At 46.3% G+C, this 22,770-nt stretch overlaps 1 protein-coding gene across 6 annotated transcripts in view; it reads left to right on the forward strand.

The window, feature by feature from the left end:
* Window positions 1–17,078: 17,078 nt before the first annotated feature.
* KALRN (kalirin RhoGEF kinase) overlaps window positions 17,079–22,770 on the forward strand; it is a 737,253-nt gene continuing 731,561 nt past the window's right edge. For all 6 annotated transcript variants that reach the window (XM_062209080.1, XM_062209015.1, XM_062209004.1 and 3 more), the window contains exon 1: window positions 17,079–17,158. In XM_062209080.1, the coding sequence (XP_062065064.1) occupies window positions 17,086–17,158 (73 nt within the window). In that variant the 5' untranslated portion in view covers window positions 17,079–17,085. The remainder of the gene's footprint in view (window positions 17,159–22,770) is intronic.

Here is a 22,770-nt window from a genome sequence, read left to right on the forward strand (position 1 = left end):
TCCATTTCATGACAAGAAATGGGCTACACTGCTGTTCCTAGCTATGGAGGATCCTGGGGAGGTGAGCATTGTACCTGGACCCATTGCCTTCCTGAATAATAGCACAGTTCTCCTAGTGAGGAGGCAGGGGAGAATTGGGCTGGGGACAGGTAGCCAGCAGGGCCTGCCTGTGTACTTGAGCAGAAGCCTGACGAGAGGGAGAGAACCAGGTAGGGACTGCTGGATAAATGAGGGAATAAAGGGTATACTTTTGTGGGGCCAGCACTGTGGCATAGCAGGTAAAGCTGCCGCCTGCAGTGCCAGCATCCCATATGGCCACCGATTTGATTCCCGGCTGCTCCAATTCCAATCCACTCTCTGCTATGGCCTGGGAAAGCAGTAGAAGATGGCCCAAGTGCTTGGGCCCCTGCACCTGCGTGGGAGACCTGGAAGAGGCTCCTGGCTCCTGGCTTCGGATCAGCTCAGCTCCAGCCGTTACGGACATCTGGGCAGTGAGCCATCACATGGAAGACCCCTTTCTCTTTCTCTCTGCCTCTGCCTCTATGTAACTCTGCCTTTCAAATAAATAAATAAATCTTTAAAAAAAAGTAAAAGTCATGGCAACAGTTTTGTTTTTTTTTTAAATAGACTTTTGTGCCTGCAATAAAGTAGGTGTATTATGTGTGTGTGTGGGTGGAATGGCGGGAGTAGGGAGGGACAGGACAAGATGGTTTGGGTGGCTGAGCTGGTAAGTGCGTAGGAGGAGTACCCTAGAGAGGACACTGGGAAATGTGAGCCCATTGCAAGAGGTATGTGGCCTTCACCTGTCTCTGATTCCTCTGCCAAGGTTCCAGAACAGCCTAGCTGACTGTGTTTCACATTCCTCCCCCCACCACACACATTCCTCATCTATAATAGCCTTTTTTTTATTTTTGACAGGCAGAGTGGACAGTGAGAAAGAAAGAGACAGGGAGAAAGGTCTTCCTCTTTCCATTGGTTCACCCCCCAATGGCCGCTGCGGCCGGCTGGCTGCGCTGATCTGAAGCCAGGAGCCAGGTGCTTCCTCCTGGTCTCCGATGTGAGTGCAGGGCCCAAGCACTTGGGCCATCCTCCACTGCCTTCCCGGGCCACGGCAGAGAGCTGGACTGGAAGAGGGGCAACTGGGACAGAATCCGGTGCCCTGACTGGGACTAGAACCTGGTGTGCCGGCGCCGCAGGCGGAGGATTAGCCTAGTGAGCCGCTGTGCCAGCCTATAATATCCTTTTTAAAAACATTTTATTCAAATACAGTACACATACCAAGAAATGCACTTAGGAGTGTTTTGGTCATTTGATCACACTCATAATCAACACCCAACTTAACAACAAAGCATTATGAATAACCCAAGAGTTATCACTGTCATCAATATTCCCCTCATTTCTTTTTTTAAGCATGAAATAAGAGTATATTGTCAGTTACATAAGATTCAGTGAAGCAATATTTATAACCATATATCAAATGATCTAATATCCATACAATTTTTATCTTTTCTTTATACATTAACTACCACAAATAAGAGAAAACATGTGATATTTTTCTTTTTGAGTCTGGCTTATTTCACTAAGCATAATGATCTCTAATTGCATACATTCTGTTATAAATGTCAGGATTTAATTCTTTTTATGGCTGAATAATATTCCATGCATATGTACCACATTTTCTTTACCTAATAATTAGTTAATGGTCATTTAGGTTGGTTCCATATTTTAGCAGTTGTGAATGGAGCTACTATAAACAAGGGAGTGCAGATAAATCTTTCATATGGTGATTTCATTTCCATTGAATATATTCACAGGAGTGGGACAGCTGGGTCACATTCTAGATCTATTTTTAGTTTTCTGAGGAATGTCCATATTGTCTTTTATAATGGTTGTACTAGTTTACATTTCTACCAAGAGTATTAGGGTACCCTTTCAAAACACATCCTAGATGGAATGGGACAAAATATTTGCAAAATATCTGATAAGGGATTAGTGTCCAGAATATATAAAGAGCTCAGGAAATTGAACAACAACAAAACAAACATTCTGGCTAAGAAATGGGCAAAGAGGGGACTGGCACTATGGTGTAGCAGGTAAAGCTGCTGCCTGTAATGCCACCTTCCCATATAGGTGCTGGTTGGAGTCCCAGCTACTCCACTTCTAATCCAGCCCTCTGCTAATGTGCCTGGGAAAGCAGTGGAATGGATCAAGTGCCTGGGCCTCTGCACCCACATGGGAGACTCAGGAGAAATTCCTGGTTCCTGGCTTTGGATTGGCCCAATTCTAGCCGCTGTAGCCATTTGCAGAGTAAATCAGCAGATGGAAGATCTTTCTCTGTGACTCTCCCTTTCTCTCTGTCTGTAACTCTACTTTTCAAACAAATGAATAAATCTTTTTTTAAAAAAAATGGGCAAAGGAGGGCCGGCGCCATGACTCACTTGGTTAATCCTCTGCCTGAGGTGCCGGCATCCCATATGGGCACCAGATTCTAGTCCTGGTTGCTCCTCTTCCAGTCCAGCTCTCTGCTGTGGCCTGGGAGAGCAGTGGAGGATGGCTCGGGTGCTTGGGCCCCTGAACCTGCATGGGAGACCAGGAGGAGGCATCTGGCTCCTGGCTTCAGATCAGTGTAGATCCAGCCGTGGTAGCCATTTGGGGGTGGTGGTGAACCAACAGAAAAAGGAAGACCTTTCTCTCTCTCTCACTATCTAACTCTATCTGTCAAAATAAAATAAAAAAACTAATAAAATAAAATTTAAAAAATGGGCAAAGGATATGAACAGGCATTTTTCACAGGAAGAAATAAAAATGGCCAAAAAACACATGAAAAAATGCTCAGGGTCACCAGCCATAAAGGAAATGCAAATAAAAAACCATAATGAAGTATTACCTCACCCCAGTTAGAATGGTTGTCATCCAAAAAGCAAAACAATATAATTGCCTTTTTGACAATCAGGTTTGCTGTTCTTCAGTTTCGTGATTTCTTTTTTGTCTTTGGGAAATTTTATTTCAGTCACTCTCAAAGCACTGGTCCGGGTAATTTTCCCATTGCTTAGCTCCAGCCTTGGTTTATTTCAGGGCAATGATTTCTGAAGATATTTTTAAACATAAAAAATAGTTAAAGAACCATGAACACCCTATTAGTGTTAGAAGTAATATTGTCATTACTCTAAGTTAAGAATCAGCAAACTTTTTTTTTTTTAATTTTTATTTGACAGGTAGAGTTATAGACAGTGAAAGAGAGACAGAGAGAAAGGTCTTCCATCCTCTGGTTCACTCCCCAAATAGCTAAAATGGCCAGAGCTGAGCCGATTAGAAGCCAGGAACCAGAAGCTTCTTCCAGGCCTCCCACATGGGTGCAGGGGTGCAGCAGGCTGGGGCTTTAACCTGCTGTGCCACAGTGCTGGCCCCAGCAGCAAACTTTCATCAAGCACCAGATAGAAAATGTGTGGTTTTTTTTTGTTGTTTTTTTTTTTTTGTTTGTTTTTTTGTTTTGTTTTGTTTTTGTTTTTGTTTTTACTATGCAGGCTATATGGTCTTTGTTCAACGACTCTAGTCTGTCCTTGTGTAACTGAAGGAAGCAAAGGCACTAAGTTAGCTAATGAGCATGCCTGAACAGCAGAAAGAGATCCTCTCCTTTGCTCTTCCCTTCCCTTTCCTTCCCTCCCACATACACACATGTACGTGTGTTCATCTTTGCTCCCTATTTTGTTATTTTCACTACCTTTCTTCCACTTTTGTCTTCACTCCTTTTTTATTCTAATCTCTCTGTTTCCCACTTTTTTCCCCATCTTGATTCCTTTCTTGTCACCTGCTGCAAGACATAGCCCTGAGAGTTGCTTAGCAGATCCTCCTAGCTTCTTGAGATGGCATCAGAGAGGAATCCTTATTTTCTTTTGGGTCCACTTGATGACAGAGAGGCTCCTGAGCTTGCTGGATTAAGTGTTAAGTATACATAGGTCTTCTTGGATGTCCTTTAGTTTACAAGCTGTGGAATCCCTTCTGGCTCCCTTGGACCTGAACCTCTGAAATGGCTACAGGTCTTTTTCTTAAAGTGTCAGTGGATGCTGAGGCGTATTTGACTTTCCTGTAGTCCTTTTCAGTTTCTCTGTCTTCAGGATGGATGAAGGTTGACAGGGAATGTGGGTGTGCAGACTCTAGGGGCACCTTCCTCAGGGTCTGTAGGAAACCTATTGGACTATGTCCCCTGCCAGTTTCCTCATGCAGGCAGGTTTTGTGCTCATCACATGCTTCCCCCAGAGACAGGATAAGAGGGAGTGGCTTTCAATGGCAGCAGGAAAGATTAAGAGTAGAGGTCAGAAGGAACTTTGGGGCTGTCCCAGCTGTGTATCGAGCAAGGCTAAGAGCAGGGGATGTTTTGGCGTGCCTTTGGAACTGTTAAAAGAACAGCACAGATTACTTCCTATCTTCACTCTAAACAGAAAATGGTGTGACAAAGGAAACAGCCTTCTGTTAGAAATTTCCTGTGTCGTACGGACTGGGGGTGGAAATGAAGATTTGAAGCTCAAATGTCTTTCACCAGCTTCCTCTATGGAGACTGACCCCTGGGGTGCCAGCTGCTCATGGCATCAGGGAAAGCTGTCCACTGATGATCACCCAGCTTCAGAATTTTCCGTCTGCTGCTTTTTCTCTTTGCTCTATCTTTCCCGCAGCTTTTTAAAAACTATGCACCACTAGCTTCATTTACAAAAACAAAACGGAACAACGTTTGGAAACTTGACCACCCTGTCTAGCTACTGTCTTTTCGTTTTTCTCTGCCAAAGCTTTGTGCACAGATGATCCTCTCGGCTGCTTCCTTTCCCGGCTGAAAGCTGGCTCATGTCCTGCCTCCAGCAGGCTTCCATCCTCTGCCTTGCGCCCTCCCCACCTACCCTCCCCTACAATCATGCTTGACTTTACTCTTCCTCTCTTGGAAGTTGCCCATCAACTACCACTCACCACAATCCTGCCACCATGTCTCAGTTCTCAGTGCTCCTTAGTCCACTGTGGGCCCAGACATTTTGGACCTCCATCTGCCTCCCGACACCCTCTTGTCCGTTCTCCATGGCCAACATGCTTGTTTGGCTTGTTTCTCTGGCCTATCTTTTCTTCCAGTCATTGGCTTCACTTCCTCACCTTGCCTAGGGAGGCCAATTAGCAAGCTGTTGCAGAAATTCAATATCACAGAGCTGAAGACCGGGCTAGGATGGCATTGGTGTTAGAGGGGAAAGGGGGGACAAGATGATCTTTCCAAGGAAAACACTGGCTTATCGAGGGATGGGTGCAGGGGGAAGAGGAGGGGGAGGAGTCTAGTAAACCCATCAGGTGAGCTTGGGATAACGAAGGCAGGAGAGTGGGAAGAGGTGCCAGTTCTAAGGGAAATTTGATTTGGGTAGAAAGCAGGACACAAGGATGGATAATACATTCAAAGAGGAAAGTTAATGGAAATGGACAGAAAACTTGTTATCTCATTTGCTCTTGCTGCCTCAGCCAGCTCCTAGCTCCTTCATCAATATTTCTAGCTTCCAGGCCTCTCCCAAGCTCCATGCTGACAGTTCTAATTGTTGATTGGATGTTAGCACCTGGATGCCCATCAGCGGCACTTCGGACCTTTCAGGTTAGAGAGGAAATGAGTGTTGCAGGGAAACAGCATGGAACAGGCGTGTGGTGTGAGTTTTGGAAGTCACATTACCCTCTGGTTAAGTTCCTCTGTGATGAGGGTCAGATTATATAATATCTTTAATCACCTTCCCATGTTTCCCCAGATGGGTTTACTCTTCATATTTTATATTCTCCATAGCCCAGGAGTGTCTTGGACTCTGCTCACCACCCTTCCCTCTTTTCTGCCTTTACCTGCTCCACTCCACATGAAAGCCATCAACACGTGCTATTGCTTTTCCCTTCCTGCTGCCTTCCAGAGCTTTTTGTTTCAGCCTACAGCACCCCCTCATTAAGATGTTTGAGCACCTACCCCTAGACTATTTCTATGGATGCTGTCTACCAGGTAAAATTGCCTTCCTATACTATCTCCTCTTCCCTTCTTAAATCTTCAAAGAAAGGTTGAGAGAATGGAGTGTCTGCCAAGAATACTTGAGAGCTTTTTCTGAATAATGCACCTGAATGTCTCCCTTCCTCTACCCTGACATCTTTGTAAAAGATTTATTTATTTAATTGAAAGGCATGGCCACTACAACCAGGGCTGGGTCAGGCTGAAGCCAGGAGCCCAGAACTCCATCAGAGTCTCCCATGTGGGTGGCAGGGGCCCAAGTATTTAGGCTATCATCCAGTGCCTTCCCAAGTGGATTAGTAGGAGCTGGATCAGAAAGGGAGCATCCAGGACTCCAACTAGCATTCAAATGGGATGTCAACATTGTAGCCAGCTTAATTTACCCACTGTGCCACAATGCTGGTTCCTATCCTGACATTCTTATGCATCCTGTGAAAAAGTTTCTCCAAGTGATCTCTCTCTCTCTCTCTCTCTCTCTCTCTATATATATATATATATGAATTCACATTATGAAAATTGAAATATTTAAATATTATATATACATTTCACAAGCCATGAAACCCTCTCGAGATAACTGGTATGTTCTTAAAAGTATATGAAGCTTCATGTCATTTATTTAGAAAAAATTGTCTTTTTTTAAACGATTTATTCATTTATTTGAGAGGCATAGTTACAGACAGAGAAAGGGAGAGAGAGAGAGAGAGAGAGAGAGAGAGATCTTCCATCTGCTGGTTCACTGCCCAAATGGCTGGCACAGCTAGAGCTGAGTAGATCTGAAGCCAGGAGCAAGTAGCCTCCTCTGGGTCTCCCACATGGATGCAGGGGCCCAAGCACTTGGGCCATTTTCCATTGCTTTCCCAGCCATTAGCAGAAAGCTGGGTCAGAAGAGGAACATCCAGGACATGAACCGGCACCCATATAGGATGCTGGCACCACAGGCAAAGGCTCAAACCACTTTATCACAGTGAAGCCACAAATTAATTGTTTTCTCTTTTTAAAAAACAGTTTTATTACAATGTACTTGATATTTGGGAAATTACATGTATCTAAGTGTGTAATTTGATTATTTTTGACATAAGCAATTACTCATGAAAACCATCACTGTAATCAAGAACATGTCTGTCACCTCCAAAAGTTTCCTTGTTCCCATTTGTAATCCCACCTTCTCACCATTTTTTCCCAGTCCCTGACTATGGACACCTCCAGACAACCACTGACCTGCTTTCTGTCAGTATAGATTACATCACACTTCCCAAAATTTTATAAAAATGGAATCACTTAGTATATACTACACTGTGACTTCTTTCTCCCCAGAAAATTATTTGAAATTCATCCAAATACTGAGTAGTGTTCTGTTATATGGATATATCATAATTTGTTTATCCAATCACTTGATGGATTTTTGGATTGCTTCCTGGTTTTGGCTATTATACACAAAGTTGCTATGAATATTTGTCTTTGTATGCATATGTATGCATATTTTTATTTCTCTTGGGTAAATACCAAGAGTGGAATGGCTGCGTTGCGTGGTAGGTGCATCTTTAGCTATTGAAGAAACTGCCAAACGGTTTTCTGAAGTGGTTGCACCGTTTCACATCCTCATCTGAAGTGTAGCAGAATTCCAATTCACATCCTCCTCCACATCCTCACGGACAAGTTCTGTGTCTTCAATTTCAGAGAATGTAACAGATCAAAGTAGCTCATGATTCCAATGTTTCTCTAATGACTAATAATGTCAAACATTTTCTCATGTGCTTAATTGCTGTCTGTATTCTGCTAAAGTGCATGTCTATTCAAATCATTCACCCAATTTTACAAAATGGACTGTTTGTTTTTTTTTTATTATGAATGAGAGTTCTTTATACATTCTGGACACAATTCTTTATAAAATATATGATTTTCAAATATTTTCTCCTAGTTTGTATCTTGTTTTGTCACTATCAATATGTTTTGAAGGGTAGAATGTCTTAGTTTTGATAAAGTCAAATCTATTGTTCTATTTTGTTTAGGAATTATTCTTTTGGTGTCATATCTAAAAAATCTTTGCTAACCCTACAGCCACAATGATTTTCTTCAGTGTCTTCTAGGAATTCTATAATTTTAAGTTACACTTTTAGGTCTGTGATCTCTTCTGAGTTACATTTTGTTTATAGTGTGAGATCTAGATCTAGGTTCTTTTTTTGTACATGGACATTATGATAGGCAGAATAACTGTCTGCTTCTCAGAGATGTTTATGTTCTAGTCCCCAGAACCTGGGACTATATGTGGTCACATGGCAGATGGAATTAAGGTTGCTAACCAGCTGACCTTAGGATAGAGGAATTATCCTGGATTTATCTGGATGAGTCCCATGTAATCACAAGGACTCTTAAAAGTGAAAAAGGGGCCGGCGCCGCGGCTCACTAGGCTAATCCTCCACCTTGCGGCGCCGGCACACCGGGTTCTAGTCCTGGTCGGGGCACCGATCCTGTCCCGGTTGCCCCTCTTCCAGGCCAGCTCTCTGCTGTGGCCAGGGAGTGCAGTGGAGGATGGCCCAAGTGCTTGGGCCCTGCACCCCATGGGAGACCAGGAGAAGCACCTGGCTCCTGCCATCGGAACAGCGCGGTGCGCCAGCCGCAGCACGCTACCGCGGCGGCCATTGGAGGGTGAACCAACGGCAAAAGGAAGACCTTTCTCTCTGTCTCTCTCTCTCTCACTGTCCACTCTGCCTGTCAAAAAAAGAAAAAAAAAAAAGTGAAAAAGGGAACCTAAGAAAAGAAACAGAAAGGTAGCAGTATAAATGGGCTTGACCCACGGTTGCTTGGTTTGAAGGCAGTGAAAGAGAAAAAGAGCCCCAGATTCATGTGTCCTCTAAAAACTGGGAAAAGCAAAGAAAAGGATTCTCTTCTGGATCTTCCAGAAAGAATACTTTGGTTCTCTTTGATCTTTGTTGAAAATCATTTAATGATAAACATGTAGACATGTTTAGAACTCCTCTATGTTCCACTGATCTATTTTTAAAGATTGATTTATTTATTTGAGTTACAGAGAGAGAGAGAGAGAGAGAGAGATCAATCTTCCATTTGCTGGTTCACTCCCCAGTTGGCTGCAACTGCCAGAGCTGCGCTAATCCGAAGCCAGGAGCCAGGTGCTTCTTCCTGGTCTCCCATGCAGGTGCAGGGGCCCAAGCACTTGGGCCGTCTTCTACTGCTTTCCCAGGCCAACAGAGAGCTGGATCGGAAGTGGAGCAGCTGGGACTTGAACCTGTGCCGATATGGGATGCCAGCACTGCAGGCGGCAGATTTACCCACCATGCCACAGCACTGGCCCCTCTATTTGTCTAGTTTTTTTTTTTTTTTTTTTTTTTTGATAGGCAGAGTGGATAGTGAGAGAGAGAGAGACAGAGAGAAAGGTCTTCCTTTTTGCCATTGGTTCACCCTCCAATGGCCGCTGCGGCCGGCGCATCTCGCTGATCCGAAGCCAGGAGCCAGGTGCTTCTCCTGGTCTCCCATGCGGGTGCAGGGCCCAAGGACTTGGGCCATTCTCCACTGCCTTCCCGGGCCATAGCAGAGAGCTGGCCTGGAAGAGGGGCAACCGGGATAGAATCCGGCGCTCCAACCGGGACTAGAACCCGGTGTGCCAGCGACGCAAGGCGGAGGATTAGCCTGTTAAGCCACGGCGCCGGCCTATTTGTCTAGTTTTACATTGTTGCCACATTGTCTTGATTACTGTAACTTTATAATTAGTATTGAAGTTGGGTAGTATAAGTCCTCCAACTTCTTTTTTTGTTAGTTTCAGCTTTTCTGGGTTCTTGCATTGAATCAACTTGATGCTTTTTACAAAAAACCTACTGGAATTTTAATTGGGATTGCAATGAATGAATCCACAATTCGATTTGAGGAAAATTTACACCTTATAATTTTGAGTCTCCTGGCCCATGACACAATTTACTTCTCCATTTTCTCAGGTCTTTTTACATTTATTCCATAATATAATGTAGTTTACAGTTTATGCGTCTTGAATATTTAAAAATCAATGAGGTTTTCATATTTCATATTTTTTCATGCTAATTTGGTAACGTTTTAAAATTTCAAGTTCTAGATCTTCATTGCTAGCAGATAACAAAACAATTTTTTAATGTTGAAATCTTGCTAAACTCATTATTACTTCCAGTAGTTTTTGATATATTTTATGAAATTTTTCTATGAATTTGTCTATGAATAAAGACAGTTTTACTTTCTCCTCTCTAAATTGGATGCCTTTTTCTGTTTCTTATTGTGCTGGCTAGAACATCCAGTACACTGTAGAATAGGAGTGAGAGTGAACATCCTCGCCTTGTATTGATCTCAAGTGGAAAGTACTCAGTCTTTCACTATTAAGTATGTTAATTATAGGTGCTTTGCAGGTGTCCTATTTGAGTGGAGGAAGTTCCTTCTATCCCTAGTTTGCTCAGTTTTGATCAGAGGCAGATGTTGCATTTCGCCACATTTTCCCTGTGTCTGTCTAGATGATCATATGATTTTTCTTTCTAAATATTGTTTTCTGGGGCCGGCACCGTGGCTCACTTGGTTAATTCTCCGCCTGCAGCACCGGCATCCCATATGGGCACCAGGTTCTAGTCCTGGTTGCTCCTCTTCCAGTCCAGCTCTCTGCTGTGGCCCAGGAAGGCAGTGGAGAATGACCCAAGTACTTGGGTCCCTGCACCGGCATGGGAGACCAGGAGGTAGCACCTGGCTCCTGGCTTCGGATTGGTGGCGCACCGGCCGCAGCGTGCTGGCTGTGGTGACCATTTGGGGGGTGAACCAATGGAAGGAAGACCTTTCTCTCTGTCTCTCTCTCTCACTGTCTATAACTCTACCTGTCAGATAAATACAAAAAATATATATTGTTTTCCTATGGCTAATTGAAAAAAAAATACCCCCAATTGGATATCTTAAAATAACAGAAGTTTTTTCTGTCACAGTCCTGGAGTCTGGGTGTCAGCAGCCAATCATGTTGCAGCAGGGCCATGTTCCCTCCGAGACACTGGGGAAAAACTTCCTTCACCTCTTCCCAGCTTCTGGTGGTGACCATCAATCCTTGGCATCCTTAACTTGCAGCTGTATCACTCTAGTCTCTGACTCTAATGTCACGTGGCATTTCCCTGTGTGTGTGTCTGTCTTCACATGGAGTTACTTCTCTTTATAAGGACAGAAATTGGACGTATTGCATTAGAGGCCATGCTTATGACCTCATCCAAACTTGATTACATCTGCAAAGATCTTATTTCCAAATAAAGTTGTAGACTGGGTACCAGGGATTAGGACTTTAACACATCTTTTGGGAAGACACAATTCAACTCATTATACATGGTAAGTTACACTGATAGATTTTCAAATGTTAAACTAGCCATGTATTCTTGGTTTAAACCCAGCTGAGTGTGATGTATTATCCCTTTTATATATTATTCAATTTGATGATTTAAAAGAATTTTGCCTGTGTGCATGAGAGTGGTCTACAGGTTTTTTTTGTTTGCTTGTTTGTTTTGAAAGGCAGAGAGAAAGAGACAAACAGAGAGGTCTCCCATCCACTCTTTTACTTCCCAGATGTCTACTGCAGCTGCGGTTCGCCTGGCTTAAACAAGGAGCCAGGAATTCAAGGAGCCAGGTCTCCCATGTGAGTGGCAGGGACCCAGGTCTTCAGCCATCACCTGATACCTCCCAGGGTGTACATTAGCAGGAGGCTGGATTGGAAGTTGAAGAGGCAGAATTCAACCAGGAGCTCCAATGTGGGATGCAGGTTTCCCAAGCGGTGTCTTAACTGCTGTGCCAATGCCTACCAGAGTCCATAGGTTTTTATTCCTTGTATGATTTTTGTTCAGTCTTGAAGTCAGAGTCATGTTGGGTTCATACAAATAGATGGAGAGTATTCTCTTTTCTTCACTTTCCTGGGAACATTTTGTGAAATTATTATTAATTCTTCCTTCTGGCCGGCGCCACAGCTCAGTAGGCTAATCCTCTGCCATACCGGCACCCTGGGTTCTAGTCCCAGTCAGGCGCCGGATTCTGTCCCGGTTGCCCCTCTTCCAGGCCAGCTCTCTGCTGTGGCCAGGGAGTACAGTGGAGGATGGCCCAAGTCCTTGGGCCCTGCACCCCATGGGAGACCAGGAGAAGCACTTGGCTTCTGCCTTCGGATCAGCGTGGTGCGCCGGCCGCAGCGGCCATTGGAGGGTGAACCAACGGCAAAGGAAGACCTTTCTCTATGTCTCTCTCACTGTCCACTATGCCTGTCAAAATAAATAAATAAATAAAAATAAAAATAATTCTTCCTTTTATGTTTACTGTGAAGACATCTTGAGAGTGTTTTTCTGGGAAGCTTTTTTTTTTTTCCTTTCTTAAATATTTAGGTTTTTTTTTTGAAATGTGGAATTAAAGAGAGATAGAGGGAGAGAGAGAGAGAGAGAGAGAGAGAGAGATCTTCCATCTGCTGGTTCACTCCACAAATGGCTACAATGGTCAGGGCAGTACCAGGCCAAAGCCAGGAGCCAGTAGCTTCTCCTGGGTCTCCCACATGGGTGCAGGGGCCCAAATACTTCAGCCACTTTCTGCTGCTTTCCCAGGTACATTAGCAGGGAGCTGGATCCTGGATACAACCTGGCTCCCATATGGGATGCTGGTGTTGTAGAAGACGGTTTTTACCTGCTATGCCACAACGCTGGCCCCCTCTGGGAACTTTTTAAACAGAACATGGTCATATAAGTTATATAGTTAAAAATTTATATTTTAAATATCATTGAACTATTGAATAAGCTTTAGTAGTTTGTTTTTTAAGGAATTTGTTCATTTAATGTAATTTGTCACTTATTGGCATAAAGTTATACATAACATGTATTGCCTTATTATTCTTTTTACATTGATGTCACCTCTGTCATTTCTCCTATTTAGTATTTAGGTAGTATTTATTATTTAGATAGTAATTTGATTTTTCTCTCTTATTTCTTGATATGTCTGGATAGAGGTTTACCAATTTTATTGATCTGTTCAAAGAATACACTTGGTTTTATAGATTTTTCTCTTTGGTTTTCCTATTATCTATTTCATTGCCTTTTTTTGTGCTTTTTTTATACAATGTTTTTTTTTTAAAAGATTTATTTATTTATTTATTTGAAAGTCAGAGTTATACAGAGAGAGGAGAGGAAGAGAGAGAGCGAGGTCTTCTGTCCGATGGTTCACTCTCCAGATGGCCGCTCTGCCAGAGCTGTGGCGATCCGAAGCCAGGAGCTTCTTCCAGGTCTCCAACACGGGTGCAGGAGCCCAAGGACCCTGACCATCCTCTACTGCCTTCCCAGGCCATAGCAGAGAGCTGGATTGGAAGAGGAGTAGCCGGAACTAGAACTGGCATCCATATGGGATGCCGGCGCTTCAGGCCAGGGCGTTAACTTGCTACGTCACAGCGCCGGCCCCATCTGTGTTGTTTTATTATTTTGGTTCTTCTACCTTGATTTCATTTGCTCTTAAAGTGGATAGAAGGTCACTTATTTGAGGGATTTCTTTTTAAAATAGGTGTTTAAAACTATAAATTTAATTCTAGGTACTGCTTTGGCTATATCCCATAAATCTTTATATCATGTTCTCATTTTTATTCACTTAAAAATTCTTTCTAGTATCCTCTTCAAGTTCTTAGATGGCCAAGGATAATTTAGTTAATACATAATTTCCAAATATTTGGTTGATTTTGATGTTTATAAATTTGTTTCTAATTTAATTTTCTCTGGTCATGAAGCAAACTCTGTATGATGCTTATAAAACAATTGAAGTGTAGTTTGTATACCACTTTGAATTATTTCAATCCTTTTAAATTTATTGAGGATCATTTATGGCTTAGTATATGGTTTATCATGATGTTACTTTTGCACCTGGAAAACAAAGGTATCTACTATTATTGAGTGGCGTATTCTATGTGTGTTAGTTGGGTTAAGTTGGTTGATGGCATTGTTTAAATCTTCCATATTTTAACTGATTATTTAACTCTTTATCAGTTATTGAGTGGCACAGATATTAAAATCTAACTATAATTATGAATCTGTCTCTCCTTGCAGTCCTACCAGTGTTGCTTCATGTATTTTGAAGCTCTCCAATTAGGTGCAGATACACTGACGATTCTTAGGTCCTTTTGATGAATTGAAGAGTTCCTCTCTATCTATGCTAATATTCTTTGCTCTGAGATCTTCTTTGTCTTAATATATTAAGCTATTAATACAGCTATGACCATTTAACATTTTAATAGAAATTGTCACATTTTTTCTAAAAAAAATCTGTATCATCATATGAGGGTACTTCAAAAAGTTAATGGAGTGGCTGGCATTGTGGTGTAGTAGGTAAAGCTGCCACCTGTGACACTGGCATCCCTTATGGACACTGGTGCAAGTCCAAGCTGCTTCACTTCCAACCCAGCTCCCTGGTAATGCACCTAGGAAAGCAGTGGAGATTGGCCCAAGTGCTTGGGTCCTTACACCCATGTGGGAGACATGGAAGAACTCCTTGCTTCTGGCTTTGGTCAGGCCCAGCTCCGGCCATTGTGGCCATTTGGGGAGTGAACCAGCAGATGGAAGATTTTTCTCTGTCTCTCCCTATCTGTAACTCTGCCTTTCAAATAAATAAATAAATCTCAACACAAAGTTAATGGAACAATGGCATTACAATTAAGTTTATCTTGGAGCAAAAAAAAAAAACAAAAAACCTTTTGAAATCCATAGGGAATTCCATTTTTTTTTTTTTTTAAGAATGCTTGAATAAGGTGCTCTCCTGTTCCAGTTCACTCTTGTTGAGATTTTGACAGGAATCTTCCTCTAAAGAAGCTACCACATTGCTGGGCCTCTGGTCCTGCATCTGCACAGTGAGGGTAGTTAACAGCAGCTCTGAGGTCATGGACATGTATGCATGGGCAGGCCAGGGGCCAGGCATAGGGTTAAGGGGAACACTTAGAAAAGACAGATGAGACGTATTTTCATCGTCAAAGAAGGTGGTGGGTAGGGGGCATCAGGCTGCACTGAGCCACTTTAAGAGTTCAGGGCCAGGTGAATTAGATCTCACAGCAGTGAATTTGTGAACTACTGGGGTCTGATAGATGTTCCCACAGTGGGAGACAATAAGTACTTACTATTCTTTTCTTTCCCATGGAAGCAAAAGAAAATAGACCATTTGTGAAATTCAGCAAAGAAAGTGATGAGTACAGGGAGCTAAAAAGCATTCACTAAAAACTTTAGGTGATTCATTTATTCATTTTATTTGCTACTAGGGTTACCCAGCTGATGGATAAAGGTCCTAGATGCGTTGGCCCCAAAGAAGTTGGCCTCAGTAAGTTGCAGGAGACAAAGAGATTTGAGAGACTGTGACTGAGAGGTTGGGGACCATCAGCCTCTGGCCAGCAGGAAACCCACTGGATGTTAGGTCAGACCACCACCAGCAGGCAGCCCTCAACACACTGCAGCAGGCGCCCACGTCCAGACCCTCTGTGCGGTGGGCTCCGCACTCACACCGAACTATAAACAGACTCCTGGCTAATTATTGTTTAATGATTGCCTAAAAACCGATTGGCACAATACAATCACTGCATTAATTACCCCATACAGCATCTGCTTTCTCTTCTGCCCTCACCGCCCCCCCCCCAAGCCCCTCTCCCCACTTTAATTGAAATTCAGCTTGCTGTAACACCTCCTCCCCGCCCCCTCCCTCCGCCAACTGGATCTCTCCATTCACACGAGGGAGAAGAACAAAACAGAGAAGGCCCCGGGGATTAGGGAGTTTTGACAGCTGTCCAAGGGGAGCGTGAGCTACGGGCCAAGTACGGAGCCAGGACAGAGACAAATGAGAGACAGAAGCGGGTGACAGAGGGAGGCAGAGACAGGCAGGGGGGCTCCCTAGAGGCGGCGGCCGACAAAGAGTGGCAGAGGCGGGCAGAGGCGCTTCAAGGGGCGCTCCGGAGGGCAGAAGGAAGGGCAAAGCCAAAAGAAGGGAGAAACTAGCGAGCGACGGTGAGGAAAAATGCCAGAGGCTGTGGAGGGCGAGGAGGTAGGAGAGAACTTGTCAGGAAGGAGGGGAATGAAGTCCAGCCTCTAGAGACGGGGCAGCCCGGCGTGCGGAGCCCGCCGACGGTCTGCAGGAGGCGGGAAGGCGGCGTGGGCTGCCCCTCACACACCTGGGCGCGGGGCGGGGCGGCGGCGGGCGCCCAAGGGACCGCACCGAGCCGGGCCGCGGAGCAGCCCCGGCGAGCCCGGCGAGCGCCCGGCCGCCCCGCCCCCTCCGGGCCGCCGCCTCGGCCCGGGCTTTTCCTGCGGGGCTCAGGAAGCCGGCCTGGCGCAGCCCCGAACAATAGCTCGCGGCTCGGGCTCGGCTCCCCGAGAGCCGGCGCGGGGCCGCCGGGAGCCGGGAGTCGGCGCCGCCCGGGGCCAGCGGCGATTCCTCCGGCCCGCGCCGGAGCTGCAGTTCAGCTCGGAGCTGCCCGGGTCATTGTTAGTCAGGACTGAGGGAGCGGGAGCCGGGGGAGGAGCCGGGGAGGCGGCGGCGGCGGCGGCGGCGGGAGCCAGAGGGGGAGCCAGAGAGCGGGCGAGCGAGCGAGGGAGGGAGGCAGCGAGCTAGCGAGCGAGCAGGCGAGCGAGCGAGGGAGGGAGGGAGGAGGTAGGGAGACAGGGAGGGTGGGAGGGAGGAGGAAAAATAAAGAGGAGAGAGCCGAGCAGGGCTGAACAATAGAGACAGGCGGACGGGCGAGGAGGAGAGCCAGCTGCCGCTGCTGGGGGACAGCGGGCGCCCAGGCAGCCTGGACCCCGGCCCCGGGCCGCGGCCCCGGCCACACAGCAGGCGGCCAGCGCCCTGCGCCCGGGGGAAGGGGTGCCATGGGGGAGCCGGCGGCAGGCGCCCCCAGCCCGCCGCGTGCCTCCGTCTGAGGGAGGCTTGGCGTCCTCTGCCCCAGCCCCGCCGCCCGCCGTCCGCCCTCGAAGCCCCGCGGCCGCCGGTTGTGCGGCCGCGGCCGCTGCGCCCAGCGCCCTCCGCCCACCGGGCGCCGAGCAGCCCTCGGCCCCAGGCTCTGCCGGCCCGCAGCTGCCCGCGGACGCCCGCCCCCAGTCATGAACCCCCCGGAGGGGGCAGCGGAGGAAGGAGGAGCAGCGGACTCGGACGTGGACGCCTTTTTCCGAACAGGTAAGCTGGGCAGGGCGCGGGCGGCCGGCGGTGAGGGCTGCTGCCTGGACGCGGCGTGTCGGACAAGTTTGGGGAAGGAGGGCTGTTGCAGGGGCGTGCGCGTGGAGGGCAGTGCCCCCTCGTCGTCGGGGCTGGAGTTGCCGAGATTCGCGTTGCTACGGCAGTGCTGCCTGCGATCTGGGGAGGGCGTGGGGGCTGGGAGCCGGCGCCCCTCGGCGATCACCCCAGTTGCGGGAGTCTGTGGCGGGGAGGCGGGAGGCAGTTCCCTCGAGCCGCCTTCTGGCGAGCGCGGGGATGGGGCGATGTTGGATCACTTTGCAGAGCGCCGCTGGTGCTACCGGCGTCCCGGCCCCTCCCTGCCCCCCCCCCCCCCCCCGTGCCTGTCAGCGGGGCTCCAGCCGCCCTGGGCCAACAGCCCTCCTCCCGGCCGGGTCCGGAGCCCCGGAGAAGCACCGGCTGCGGGCTGACTGACGGTCAGGAGCGGGGCAGACCGAGGACGATCGTGCCTGGCGCGAGTAGGGAGCAGGCGGCTCCGGCTGGAGAGGCAGACCCGGCACTTGGGCGGTGGGCGCCTCGGACCTCCTCGTCGTCCTCCTCCTCCTCTCTAGTTCTGGGAACGGATGAGCTTTTCGTAGGAATCGCTCCTCCCTGGAAGAGTGAGTTAGCGTCCCTCTCACGCACACCCACCAAGTCTTTGCTCGGCCGTGGTGTGTAGAGCTCTGAAGTCTGTCAGCGCTTTGCTGTCCCCGCCACCTCCCTTGCCCCAGGTCTAGCTCCTCCGGGTCACTGGCCACACGGTCTCTTCCCCAGCACAGACCCTGACCACCTCCAGTCTCCAGCCACCTGTGGCCCTGTTTCTCTAATGTCTAAAGAGTCCCCACCTCCCCTGTACTTGTGGCTTCTGCCAGCGCCACAGGTGTAGCTCTGCATCTCCTCACATGCTTGGAACCATTTTGTCTGGAATCTTTGTCCCAAGGAGCCCTATAAGTTATAGGGTCCCAGGCATCTGCCCTCCCTTTTGGAAAAGTTGGGTTAGAAGACATAAACCTGTGGGGTCAGGGGTCAGGTTTGCTGTGGAGGCTTTCTGCACATCCATCTGTTTCCTAACCCGGCTGCCTAGCACTGGAGGTCATCTGTAGGGAAGGAGGCGGGATGCTTTGTTGAGGAGACTGTGGCTGTGGAAATCAAGACTGGATTGGCCCATATAGTCATTCTCCATTTCAGCTACAGGGAAAGGGACTGAAGGACAGGGGCTGACACCAGGGCCTGGGGAAGTGGGAGGGGGCTCTGTCTTCCTGTGCTGCTTCCCCCAGCTCAACCTTCCCAGCCTCCCTCCTTCCTCTCCCCAGACATGGATTTTATATTATCTCTCTCTCTCTCTCTCCCTCACACACACACAAAACAGTCACTGCCCAGCATCCAAAGCACGAATTCTAGAGGTGCCTGATCAGAGTTTATAAACTGGAATCTAGGCAAGAGGTTCTGGGAGCTAAGTGATACCCCAAGAACACAGCAGGAGGACCCAGCTGGCCAGCCCTGCCCCCTTTGCTTCTCAGCTGAGGCAAAAGTCTGCGTTTTCTTAGCTTTGGAAGAAAGAGTCTTAAAGTATGAGCCTTCCTACCTTCCTTTTCTGGATCCCACTTCATCCTTTGGTGTCTACTTCTTATTTTTTTTTTTTTCCTACCATCCAAACAAATAGGTTCCATCCATTCTCTGTCCCAGGTCCCTGGAGTAGGGCTTGGTTTCTGGAGGTTTGCTTATTTCTGACAAAGAAATTCCCACAGAGTTAATATGTTAATAGCCTTCAATGTCCCAATGTCTCCTTTTCCCTTTCAAAATGCAGGCCCTTTCAAAATGCAACCTTTGGCATATATTGTCTAACCCTGGCTCAAATCACAAAGTAAGCAGCAGATGGGTTCAGTCTCTTGTGGAACTCCTTCTGGGGATATTCTCCTTCTGTTTGGGCTGCCCTGTTGGGGCTCAGGGGAAGGATAGTACTGGTGTGCACTTAGACCCAGATAAAAGTTAAATCTTCAATGCATAAACCTTGGAATGACTGATGCCAGGTAACAGGTTGCCAAGAGAGAGTTGATCCAGACCACCACCTACCCTATGGGGTCCTGTGTTCTCTGCTTGGCTCTCTGCTGTTTCCTGATGCTCATCTTAATTTCAGTCTCTAGCCTAGGCTCTTGCTGGGGATTCCTCAGCCTGGATAAGCCATGTTTTTGAACCTTCCTCCTTCCGATTCCCCATCTCTGTGGAACATAGCAGTAGGCTTGGTAGGATGAGTAGATTATAAATTTATTCAGCTGAACAATTGGGAAGGCTTCAAACAAAGTTTCAAAGTCTCTAGCACCAGGCTTAGTTCCTTCTTTCTGGTGGAAAGTCTTGCATGCATAAAAGTCAGATGGGCAATTGCTTTGTCAAACTGGCTAACTGTGCCTCTAATTAGGCATATTTCAAATGATTCTGTCATTCTGCTTCCTCACTTGTACTCTTCTGATTATTTTGGCATTTCAGTTTTCTTGACCAAGTGATTAAGCTGGGTTTTCTAAATCTCACTTCCTGAATTCACCTCATTACAGACACACTCACACACTCAATCACTGTTCTTATAGATTGGCAGACTTCAGATCATCTTTCTGGGAATTTTTCTGTTCTAAGCCTGAGAAAGTACATTATGATAATTTTATTGATCATGATTATAAGTTTGAGGAGGGGGGATGAGGGAATTCAGAACTGGGACTAGAAACCAATTGACCAATTAAGAATGATCTTTCATCCCCTACTAAGAGGCTTCTGCTGTCCAGGGTGCTGTGGAACACAAAAGAAATATTCAAAGTGGTCCCTGCTCTAAAAGAACTCCTGAAGAAGATGAACGATTACTGTTCAATTGGAGATTAAGTAATTGCTAAGCAATATAGTTCCATGAGCTAAAAAGTTGACAAAACTGTAAAGGAAATGAAACCTGGAATGGTCCTTGAAGGGTGGGTTTTGGGGCACTGAGCAGCATGGGGTGACAGAGGGGAAGGTGTAGGTTAGTAAGGAATGGGAAACAGGGCTGGATAAGTAAAGGGCAAAACAGGGAGAGTCTTGAAAGCCCAAAAGAGGAATTTGGATTTCATTTGGGGTCAGTAGGGAGTCATGATAGATTCTTGAACAAGGGCATGTTATGAAGAAAGTGGTGTTTGGAAGGGGTAATCTGGGGGTAGTATGATTGGTAAATTGTGGAGGAAGAAATAACATTGGAGTCTGAGAAGATGCAAAAGAGATCTAGAGCTGAGGAGGAGGGGGCTTGGTCTGATTGATGGCAGAAGCTCTGAGAGGGCTCTTTAAATGTAGAAATTTTGGCATTTGCTGACATACTAGTTATAGGGGGTAAGACAATGAAGCCCACCAGGAAACTAAAGTAGCTGGGTTGAGCCCCTAGAAGACTGATAATATTCTTACTGACTGATGTGATCTGATTGAGGATGGGAGCTGGTTTGACAAAGCAGGTAATGATGTTAGCTTTGGACATGAAGAATTGGAGGCAACCCAGGGACATCCAGCTATAGTTGTTTTGTCAGGAGTTGGAAGTATGGAACTCAAGATAGGAGCATGGGCAGGGAGTGAGGGCTGACGACGCTGACTTGGAAAGCTGAAAGAAACTGAGGCTTCATGAGTGGATCAGCTCTAGAGGAAGAAAGGGAAGGACTAAAGTTAGATTTTGGGAGGAGGACTCCTATTTTAGAAGTGATAGCAATGGAGACTTGCTCCTGAAGAACCCAGCGAGTGAGTGTGGGCTCTGTTGTGATGATAGGCTGCAAACAGGTTGAGCAGGAGGAGTCCTAGGGCATCTGTGAAGAAGATCCCTATGAGCTCCTGAAATCACAGCATTAGAAGAGGCAACAAGAGTAGGGATTTGGGCTGGTGAGTGGGAATCAGTTACTTGAAAAGTTTATCAGTGAAAGGAGAAAGAAGGGTGTGCTAGCCAAAAGGGGTGTTAGAATCAAGGAAAGGAGTTTCTGTCCTTGTTTTTGACAGAGTTAGAGCAGCTTCAAAGGTGATAGGAAGAAAACTTGTGGAGGGGGAAAAGTGAAGGTGCTAGGGTGATTTTTCTAACATACCTGAAAAGGTGAGATAACAGGGGGTTTCCTAACAAAAGTAACAGCTTAGCTTCGGTGAGCAGAGGAGAAACCTCTTTCTTTAGACTCAAAGGAAAAGAAAATCAAGAAGATAAGTAAAAAGAGATTGATGTGGCGAGAACTACTAGTTTCTTTCTGGTGAGCTTGGTCCTGTGAATCCAGGCATTTTCAACTGGAGTGTTAGCTGTTTCTTGGGCTTTGGCCAAGCTCAAACTCCATTCTGTATGTCTTTCCAGCTCAACTTTTTAAATTCTGTAGGTGGCATTTATTCTTTTGTAGTCATGATATTTCATGTGTATTGTCTGTGAGGAACCTCGCTCCTCTCACAAACCCAGTTTTATCTTTCACAGCTAGCCCTTGTGTTCATCCTCAGTGTCCTGCCACTGTCTCAACATAGACTCCTTTCCTGGCCCTCATTCTCCCTTGAAATCTCTACTCCATATTGTACATGTAGGAAGATTATACTTCCAACACACTACTTTAATCACATCACTACTTGCTTTACGAATCCAGAGGGACTTCCTGGTGCCTTTAGCATCAAGTCTATCCTTCACAGCTCAGCCCCAGGCACACTGCTCTTCTCACTGTCCAAGGACACTTTGACTTATATTCTTCTTGAATCATCTGCCTTTGCACCACTATGTTCCAAATCCAACTATTCTTGAGGACTCAAGCCTACCTTCTTTTGGGAGCTTTCAGAGCCTACCAAGACCAAGTCTAAAGCACTCACTGGTGATGAACCTTTAGCCTAAAAGTTCAGAGGCAGTTGGGATGCTCACATGGGAGAACCAGATTGGATTCCTAGTTTTGGCCCTGCCCAACCCCAGCCATTGAAGGTGTTTTGGGAAGTGAGCCAGAGATGAGAACTGTCACACCGTTTCTCTGTCCTTTCCTTCTGTCTCTCTGCCTCTCAAATAAATCAACAAAAATTTTAAAAGCCCACTCACTTTATTCATTTTCTCACTTCATTAGTGGTATTATATTTTTATTTAGCCCTTTTGTATATGTAGGGCTTGTCTCCCCCATTGAAGTTATTTGGTCTTTGCAGGTAAGGACAAGGACTTTTAAAAAGATTGTGATTCAGGGTAGACATTGTGGCACAGAGGGTTGAACCACTGCATGGGATCCTCACATACCATGTCAGAGTGCCAGTTCAACTCTTGGTTTCTCTGCATCTTTTCCAGCTCCCTTCTGAAGTATTCTGGGAGACAATATATGATTTGACCCTGCCTGGCCAGGATGGTGTTCTAGGCTCCTGGCTTTGGCGTGGCCCAGTCCTGGCTGTTAGAGAGTGAATCGCTGGATGAAAAGTTGATCTCTCTCCATCTCTTTGCCTTTCAAGTAGATGAAAATAAATAACAAACATTAAAAAGGTTATGATTCATCAAAAATATCCCCAATATAGATAAAGCAAACAAGCAAAACATAAGCAGTTGTTGAATCTAGGTGATGGTATGTGTGTATTCATTGTATGATTCCTTGGAT

The sequence above is a fragment of the Lepus europaeus genome, chromosome 2, assembly GCF_033115175.1.
Source record: "Lepus europaeus isolate LE1 chromosome 2, mLepTim1.pri, whole genome shotgun sequence".
NCBI lineage: Eukaryota > Metazoa > Chordata > Mammalia > Lagomorpha > Leporidae > Lepus > Lepus europaeus.